This window comes from Branchiostoma lanceolatum, chromosome 13 (genome assembly GCF_035083965.1).
Source record: "Branchiostoma lanceolatum isolate klBraLanc5 chromosome 13, klBraLanc5.hap2, whole genome shotgun sequence".
Taxonomy (NCBI): domain Eukaryota; kingdom Metazoa; phylum Chordata; class Leptocardii; order Amphioxiformes; family Branchiostomatidae; genus Branchiostoma; species Branchiostoma lanceolatum.
In genome coordinates, this window is record NC_089734.1 from 1,675,379 (window position 1) to 1,685,034 (window position 9,656).

The 9,656-nt window shown below is 41.0% G+C and overlaps 1 protein-coding gene across 1 annotated transcript; it reads right to left on the reverse strand.

Moving 5' to 3' along the window:
- Positions 1-2,965: 2,965 nt before the first annotated feature.
- On the reverse strand, positions 2,966-6,913 carry LOC136447017 (kelch repeat and BTB domain-containing protein 2-like). Its single transcript, XM_066445685.1, has 5 exons — positions 6,509-6,913; positions 5,849-6,109; positions 5,200-5,339; positions 4,814-5,023; positions 2,966-4,535 (listed from the first exon to the last, which is right to left on the reverse strand). The coding sequence occupies exons 1-5, from the start codon at positions 6,761-6,763 to the stop codon at positions 3,647-3,649; spliced, it is 1,755 nt and encodes a 584-aa protein (XP_066301782.1). The 5' UTR covers positions 6,764-6,913; the 3' UTR covers positions 2,966-3,646.
- Positions 6,914-9,656: the final 2,743 nt, after the last annotated feature.

Here is a 9,656-nt window from a genome sequence, read left to right on the forward strand (position 1 = left end):
CGCCATACACCAAGGAGTACATGCAAAGCAATTGTGTAGTTTCTGTTCCAATGAACACTCAATCGACTTTATCTATAGTAAACAAACGTTTTATTTGGGCCCGCCAAACTGAATACATCTTTCTCATTGTAGGACTCACAGTGAAGAAATGAGCATGGTAAAGTTACATATATTACGCACATTCGCAACGGTTCAAGAGCAACACTCTGCGGCGGACTGAGGTACTGCAGCTCTTGACAAATTCGTTTGTTTGAACCTTTGTTCATGTGTGTGGTTACTGTGCCCAAAATTGACACTAACGAACTAACGAAAAAACACTGCATTAAGTCCTGCATAAGCTAAGTTAAATTACAATATCGTGTTTTAGATTGACAGTCGGCTATACTAGCCTATATTATGAAAAGCGAAAAGATGTTTATTGACTGTTGTGTCGAATAAAAGTTTGTATTCCAGATCATCTTAAAATTTATTGTGTAAGCAGTAAAATCATCTATCAAAGGGACCATCAAGGGTGGTCTTTATAGAGAGGTGGCCACTATATAGCTAGTACAGATTCGACTGTACTTAACATAACAAACCCGAATAAGTTGAAAAGTCAGCTCTTCCGAAACCAACAAGTGAGCATAGCCACTCACGTATTAAAAATCATTATCATAATTTACCCAAATAGCCTAGTATGCTTTAGAATAGATAAAATGTTGCGACAAAAGAACAACTAGCATTACTATTACAAGCTAAGTAAAAACGTGTTGAATCCTGTTTATTTCAAAGAGGTCCAAATGTACAGAAATAAAGTGAATATATAAGAAGGAATCAAGCTTATCCCTATTTCATGATAGTTCTTGGCCCACAAATGAAATTCTACAGAGCAACTCTGGGGTGTAGACAACAATAGTTTGGAGTTATGTCGTTCCATGTAATGGGATGGCAGCCTCCCGTTTTCGGGAGAAGATGTCAGCCCAAGTGGGCGGGCATGTGCGAGCCTTGGACGGCTGAGCTGAGCTGTCCCATGGCTTAGGAGATCACTAGTTCTCTGTCTGGGAACTTAGTGTCTCAAAAAACTAGGGCCCTTCGCGGTGCCCTCAAGGCCGGCCTGGCCACGTCAGGCTGTGTCGCAAGACGTCACGTAACACAATGTCGCATTATTGCAGAATTGATACAAATATCATACAATTTCGTCATTACAAGTTCATTTCCCACAATTTCCCAGACTCTTCTAGCCCTGCCCTCAATGCAAGGTTTAATATTGTATGGAAATTCTATATTTGTTATTGCAAACCCGAGTTTGGTTTCCCCAGCCCCACCTACACCCCCGCAAATCTTTCCAGTACCTTAAGACCATGCTTCTTTCATTCGTGGTTTGGACACCAAAAAGGCCGTTTGGGTAAATTATGTTCATGAACATCTGTAACACAGGTGAGCGTGATTAATCAAGATTTGATCATTGCCATGGAAACTGAGATTCAGCCACAGTAAAGACGAGGAGCCGTGATGTTGGTGTTTCAATGAATTTGCTTTAATTTTGACAATTTCAAAAAGCAAAACTATACAGATAAACATAAAGAACGGCGGGAGTTTCCTTGAATAGGAATGAGTTGGGACCATTGTAGGAAATATCCAGTGCAGATAATATACATTAAAGAAAGACGTACTGAAGGACGGGAGACAGCAGTTTCAGCATAGAGTAATCATCTCAGATCATTCTGTTCTTCACATATCTTACACACATTAAAAATATTGGTGAAACAATCTGCCTGATTAAAACCAAGCAGTTGCATATCTATCCTTAACCATAGATCATACAGTGTGTTCCGGATTCTCTCAGAAATTGAAATAACATCATTTTTGTTTTCCAACATCATCAATGGCTCCCCTCGGCGCTCGCTCCCCGCTCTGGCCAATTAGAGGTCGCAGAGAGAGCGCCGTCCTAGTGGAATGCAGCCCTTACAGAGAGAAGCCAAAGAAACGTCAGTACAGAACTCATAAAGACTAAAGAATATACGCTCAAGTGTGATCACGGGGCTTTAGGTCTTTCACCTGGATGCAAACACGGGGTATGATGAACCAAGAACTGTTCTCATATCATGGCGGTCTTCTCCCTTCTTCGAAATATTCAACACATTCGAATCGACGCACATTGCAAAAGTGTCAGTTTATTTGTTGTAGCAATTGGTCTCCCGCGAGGGATTAACAGGGGGCACCACGTGAAGGTTTGCTACTTGCTCCCCTTGTTAGTTTGTTAGTGTGCAAGTGCAAGTGCTACAGAAGTACACAGAGACAGACACTTGAATTCGTTTCTTTTCCGTTTCCAACCAACGCATGTGGTCTTCGCTATCAACGGACAGGCTAAGCCCTCCTCACAAGTCATAGGGCAAGCCCGTCCTCAGCAAATCCGCCACGCCAGCCGATCACTTAGGTATTCGTGATAACAAATAGCACTAAGCGAACATAGCCACATGGTTCATATGAACTGCCTCGCCTGTGAAACGCAGTTCCGTCGAAGAGCTATTTTGTTCGTGGTAAGAAGCAGGATTGGACAGATCCGAAAACTAATAACTTGTCGCTCTAAGCTAGTGACACCGTCTTTTACGATCGTGAGTTTTGTACAGACATTTATATCAACATTACACTAACATCATCATGCACCAAGACTACATGTTAGCCTTCAATGAGTGATTATAACTGACAAAAATGAAACCATGCCTATTTCTGCGCGCATGGCTGTGCATTCATATGGTAACATAGGGCGTAGGGAGGATCAAAATGGGTAAATTATGTTTACAGCTTGTCATACCATCATGGGCATTCATATGTAATGCCCACCTGGGAGCAACTATATTCAACTGGGTATTCATATGGAACACCCTGTCAACGCATGCCATCAAATGCGAGCAATTGAGCCTCAAGTTTGCTGGATTCATATCAAACAATTACACAACACAGAAAGCTTTTGTCAGACATATCATTGGAGGGCAATGAATTTTTTTTTAAATCAGGCAAAAATTAATGAGCGCCGAGGTCATCCATAAAATTTACTTGCTGTGGCTGGTATCACAACACATATCATCTATGAACTTCTAAAAAGTTCAATTAAATATTGGCCTTCAAATGTAATAGCATTTTTAAACGAGGGCTATTTCTTTACCTTTAAGTTAGTAAATGTTTATTGCTTGAAAATGATAACAAAAGATAACTTTATACATTGTATTTGGAAATGCATGTTAATTATCTGATTTTAATCTAATGGCTTTGTAAGCAAAAGTTAACAAATAACATACCTATATAGTAATATACTGATTAACAATGATTAACAAAAACAATGTTAATCACACCAATTAAATATCTAATATCTCTCTCTCTCTCTCTATCCAATTTAACGTCTTTTGTTCCCCATCATCTGGGGGTTAGACGTGCTTGCACATGGATGGGGGAGCCCCAGAACTCCTCATCAAGTGCAAGTCCTTTTTTGTAGCAAGAGTTTTTAGTTTGTACCAATTAAATATCTAATATATCAAGTAAAAATAGATGTGCAATAAAGTAAAACTTTCGTAAAAGGTATGTTGTCTTCATAGTTAGAGAGATCTATGCAAAATATCATTGTATGGTCCTTATCCTGCACTTTGAAAAGCCTAAAAGTGCAGTTCTTTTATGTCCCATTCTTAAGGTATGGCAAGTATATATGTGCCACTGGACACTGAGAGCCTTTCACATGGAGTGTTCTGTCAGGCAGGGTGGCCTTCAAGTCTCTCCATGTATCAGCAGACCTGTCGTACACATATACCAGATAGTATGTTGATTGCCCTTGGCCTAGTAGTTCAGAATCATGGTCAATGACTCCTAACAATACGTGCAGCTGGTTCTCTAGTACGAACAACTTGGGATGAACAATCACATCACGGTTTCCTGGGTTCGACCAGCCTTGCAGTTTCTGCCAGCAGTCTGACTCTGTGTCGTACACCATGGTCTGAGTGAACTGGAAATCTGTGCAGAAAATATCCGTTCCCATGGCAACGGCTGTACAGATACCGGGCATGTTCGTCGGTGGGTTTCGCTCGCTCCACAGGTCCTGCCGTGGGTCGTAGCGGTGCATTTCTGTGCTTGTGAGGAAATAGAGGTGTGGGCTGCAGGATAACGCTGCACTCTGGTATATAGAGTCGCCAAGCTGATGCTGCGAACACTCCTGCCACTTTCTTGTGTGCCAGTCGTACTTTCTCACCTGTAGCAATGGACTGTCTACTACAGGGTTGACAAAGAGGTAATACAAAATCTGATCAACCTCGTAAAGGTAATCCTTAATGCAAGTATCTCTTCCCTTAGATACATAGGACATACTTTCATGTTCCCATACATTATTTGCATGATTGTACTTAGACAGGGATAGCTGAATTTCATACTCTGATTCCCAGGTTTTCAGGATGTAAATGTTGTTATCACTCGTGACTGTCATGGCTGAGACATTAGGAAGGTCTTCAGGTTTGTAACTGCAACTGATGTATTTTCCTTCCCGAGGGTTCATGAAGAGGAGCTCTTTGGAACTGGAGAAGGCAAAATACATCACAAATTATCAATAAAACTGAAGAGAAAATTAATACCTTGTCTTCATGGATGAGGCCAAACTCACAGCATGCATTCAAATCTAATCTTGTGACCATACGAAAATAGGCTTCTTTATAACAGCAAGTGAATGCAAAGTTCACTTAGAGGAATGACAAAGACGAAATTTGCATTGGAGGATCACAAAATGGGAAATGACAATGTGCAAGAATCGTTCGCGACATGGAAAGTCAAATGATGGAGAAAAATATATACTGACCCTCGTTCTGCATTGAACAGCAGGGCCATTTCCATGGCAACCCCAAGCCTCGGCTTCGCACCGGAGTTCCCTTCCTGTACCACATTACTGATGACCTCACAACTCCCAGGATCCTCCCTGACCAGGGGGTGTTCCAAGATGGCTGCCGTGTTGTCTGAGGTCAGTAGGTTGAAGCGGATGTAAGGGAGGATGCTGGGTAGGTGGTGCAGTCTGTAGGGTACAGGGCAGAGGTGCATCCTAATTACTTAAACTTTTTGACATCATACCAGAGGATTCTGTAATAATGAATCTCATGGACAAACTAGAAAAAAGTCCAAAGTCACAGCTTTTGCGGCAGCCATACATCAAATGAGGTAGACAGCCATTCATAACTGTACAACACCCACCTGTCCTCCCTGCTGTGCTGCACCCATCTCACCACAGCCTCCCACACTGTTGTCTCCTCTTTAACATCCAGCTCATCGTGGCTGATGATCTCAGTCAGCTGATTCACACTCAAGCTGCAGAACTCCTCACTGGAGGCAACCTGTGGAGGTGCAGAATAAATGTGCATATATTAAGACACTGCAAAAATGTGTGTCCTAACCCTGGTCAGACATACAAGAAGCTATGTATGACTGCAAGCGTATAAATAAGCAACCAAATTCTAAAATGTATTTGTGTTTTTGGAGCCAGTATAATTTCAGATGCATAGACTAGTGGATGATAATGAGTATAAGACACCAGTTTCACTGGCACTCAGCACGGCAGAAGCTGGTTATATTTCACTATGCTATCTTTCACAACCGTTATTTGCAGACAAAAGAAGATATACCCTACTTGATTTCAACCACAACTTTTAAACTGCCAAAATACTTTGTAATGTTGGGTTTATTTTCTCCAAAGACATCCTATAACATACCTCACTGTAAGCTTCATTTCCAATTACAAAATCTCTGTAGCTCTCTGATCTCCATGCTAGCATGTGCAATATACAATCATTATGTGAGATTTCAATTTTGGAGAATGCCCTGAACCATTATTATAAAATCTAACCTCAGTAAAGTGCCTGGCAATCCGCTGTAGACACCGGTTCTGGACCATGTCAAGAGAGAAAAGACCAGCGAACTTGTACAAGTCTACACAGGTGGAGCGCTCCACATTCATGGCCATGTAGCTGCTGCAGGTGTCTCTCACATAGTCCAGTTGGAGGAGGTCGGCTGCCTGGTACAGGGGCTGCACTTTGTCCAGGGACACATGGAGGGTTCCCGAGTAGATGTAACTCAGGATCTCCCCAAACATGACTGCATCCAAACCCTACAAAACAATACAACACAAAAATGTTGAAAAGTTTATTTAATACATAGATGTACCACATGTCTATATGGTATTAAGGTACATATTATAGCAGGGAATGTGTATATTACAAATCTATATATATGAAGCTGTTAAGGTAAATTTTCAGCCCAGTGTTATTTCATCCCCATAATTTGTAATTGCACATAGAAATCTTTTTTCTATATCTGAAATATTCTTTTTAGTTAAGAATATGCCTATTTTGGCCTTATAGTTGACCTTTGACCCTAAAAGATATGAGAAAGTGGGGAGGACATTTATTTAACATTCCGTGGTTTAACAAGTTCTCTATGATACGCAGCATCTTTGGAATTTCATTGTTTTTTACTCTATTCTGACCACACATCACGCCAACCGTACCTGTAAAACAACCGTCTTCTGCCGACTTTCCGCCATGTCACTTGTAAACATGGCCCTGAAGTAGGGGCTGGCCGCGGACAGAACAAGCCGATGGCAGGGAAACCGCCGGCCCTCGACTTCAAGGGTGACATCCTGCAGTACCCCAGCCTTCTGTAAGTCACCCACAGTTCCAAGAAACCCGTGCAGATAGCTCTCGTCTTGGTAGGAACGACGACGAACTGTCCTGCCGTAGAATTCTTGGTCTGCGGCAGCCATGTTGATGACGTTGCATGACACTAAGGGTGAAAGGTCAGACTGACCCTCACTGATTTACCACATAATGTAGCAATAGGAGTGCTCACATTACCCGTCGAGACGAAAGGAATGCCTACCGTATGATGAAAATATCGATATCTGTACCGCTGGCAGGAAGGTTAATTTTAATGTTGGTATTGGACAACAAGGAGTTTTCCTTAGGCTTTGGTACGGTGGCAAGTCGTTATATACTTCAACTTCAACTTATTAAACCCCCAGATAACCCCGCGAGGGGCAAAGTAGGGGGGGGGGGGGGGGAGGAGGTCCCAGGCTAAGGCGGGCAGGCCTCCAGCCTGGCGCGGAAAGACTCAACGGTGGGAGCCGTAACAACCGCGCCAGGCAGGGCGTTCCACTCGGGTATGGTGCGAGGGAAAAAAGAATATTTAAATGAGTCTGTGATATAGTAATCAAATGTTGGGGCTGATGATGGCTTGCAATGGAACTGACATCACACTTCTTTGTATCTTTCTTTTAAGACATGATATTATACCGGTACATATAATTTTGACTGTAGGTAACTTGTTTCATGACCCATCTGGTGTTCATAGGTTAGTCTATAAAAAAAAATCTCAAGAAGTTATGAATGAATGTATTGTAACGTTTGATAACTTACCAAGATATGATAGGTTTAATTGCTATACATGTATGTATAGCAATATCTTTACTGCATATCTTTAGAACAGTTAGAACTACAATCATTATGGTAGATTTTAATGTTAAGTAACTTGTAACTGATTCACGTACATTGATAACCCATGGTTTTGTTAAAAGTAATGATATCTATGAGAAATATACTCACTCTGGTTTGGGTGAATAAAAATTATTGATCCAAATGGGATGCAATGTGTCGCTCCAAGAAAATATAACTCTTACCATTAATTTGATAGTTATAATAAGAATATACTAGTATACAGTTTGTATTATCAACGAAATGCAACAGAATGTAAATGAATACAGTCAAACCTGTATTAGCGGTCACCTTTGCATAGCGGCCACCTGCCCATAGTGGTCACTTTTTGTCGGTCCCTTGGATTTTTCCCATTGACATAAGCATTAAGAATTAGGCTATAGCGGCCACCTGTCCAACGCGGTCGCGGCCAGACGATTTTCGGTCCCGCGAGTACAGTAACACTGCCGATAACGGTCACGGCGCGCCGGTAGAAGCCGCATCGCCACCGCACGCCGGGTTCAAAATCTTCATTTTTTCACGCAGTTATCAAATTTATATGGACTCAACTGGATAGGATCATAATAAAGAAAACCAGAATGTTTTATCTTTGTTAGAAAATCCATGGTTTGACCAAGGAGGTTGACGCGAAGTCAAGAATAATTTTCTTCACATGGCAAGCGTTTGTACATCGAGGTAAAATTGACCATTTCTGTGCATGATTTCGACTAGACAAATATTACGTCAGCTTTTTGAAAAATACAACCCACACATGTACCTGATGCGGTAAGTTCGTGAAATGTTTGAATGCCGGCCCTATTTCCGTTTTCACCGGGAATTCATTCAAAAATTGTGCTCAAAACGTGTTTCACACGGTTTTCAAAATGGCGCTGATACAAACTGGATTGGTAGCAGCATAAAGGTCAACGGAAGACACCACTGTTACGGAGGTATAATATACTAAATTTATTTTGCTGCAAAGTATCACTGAGGATAATTACTAAACCAAAAGCTTCAAAATGAATGTGGATAATATTACTATGATGTAGAATTTGGGCTGTTGCAATTTTCTGAAAAGACAAAAAGCTCTCAAAAGAGCGACCTTCTTCTGAGTACCCTATTAGCATAATGGTAGATGCTGATCAACACAAGCCACGCGGGAACCGAACCAACGCATCAAGAGGAAAATTGTCGCCACGATTTTATGTTTGAAAACAGTCAAAAACGAACAGTAAGTGACAACTGAGCAACATGTATTTTGTTCTTAACTAACTAGGAGTAAAAGAACAACAATCGAACTTCTAAAATGTGCCTTACCTGTTTACATGTGTACTGTACGGTGAATAAATGTATATCAGTGGGTACTGAAAACATGTGTCACTCGTGGTCAATTAATCGACCTTTTCTCCATAGCGGCCACCTGTCCTTAGCGGCCAGTTTTGGCCAGTCCCTTGAGTGACCGCTATAGACAGGTTTGACTGTACATGTGTACATTGTTACAAAAGAAAGTTTCAAAATGTTTTGTGTCAGGTTTAAATGATTAATTAAAGCACAGCTAAAACACACCAAAGATAGTTACACAGATAAAATACAATGCAATAACAGGACAAGCCTGCTACAGAATGTCCTCTCTGGTAACCAAGGTGACTTAAGTTGACTAGAGTTTAAGACACATATATCAGGTCAGCTATTATAAGATAACCCTTCAAGCTGCAGAGGGTTAGTAAATAAGTCAAGCATCAGCTTCTGACAAATACTAAAGTGCTTTTTCAAGTGAAAAGAGATCCATCCAAAAGAAGAGACATTCGACAAAAAATCTAAAATCACAACAAAAAGTCTGTATTCATTTTCAAGAATAGGTGAACTGCTGCATCTAACCTAAAATAAGGGTGCATAGAAAAACTTTTAGGTGCTCATTTTGGGTGCACAAAGCAAAATGTCGGAAAAATATGCCAGCTCAGTTTCCAGTTTTTAAACATTGCAATGTGGACCCAAATTCTATACACTAGTTTTGGCACTTAATGCGTGTCAAGAATACACTGTAAACTAGTTTGCAGTAGTATTTTTAGGTACAAAACATATCTAGGTGTACCCGTCAAAAATGTAAGCGCACAGCTATAATTTTGGGTGGACATGTACCCAGTATTTCTAGCCCTGGACAGGTCTACTGATGCATGGAAAGACTGT

Excerpts from the sequence above, each read along its gene's own strand:
- LOC136447017 (XM_066445685.1), bottom strand. The coding sequence starts at position 6,763 with ATGGCTGCCGCAGACCAAGAATTCTACGGCAGGACAGTTCGTCGTCGT. Across the intron at positions 6,110-6,508 it reads AGAAGACGGTTGTTTTACAG|GGTTTGGATGCAGTCATGTT; the intron begins GTACGGTTGGCG and ends ATTGTTTTGTAG. Across the intron at positions 5,340-5,848 it reads TTGCCAGGCACTTTACTGAG|GTTGCCTCCAGTGAGGAGTT; the intron begins GTTAGATTTTAT and ends GCACCTCCACAG.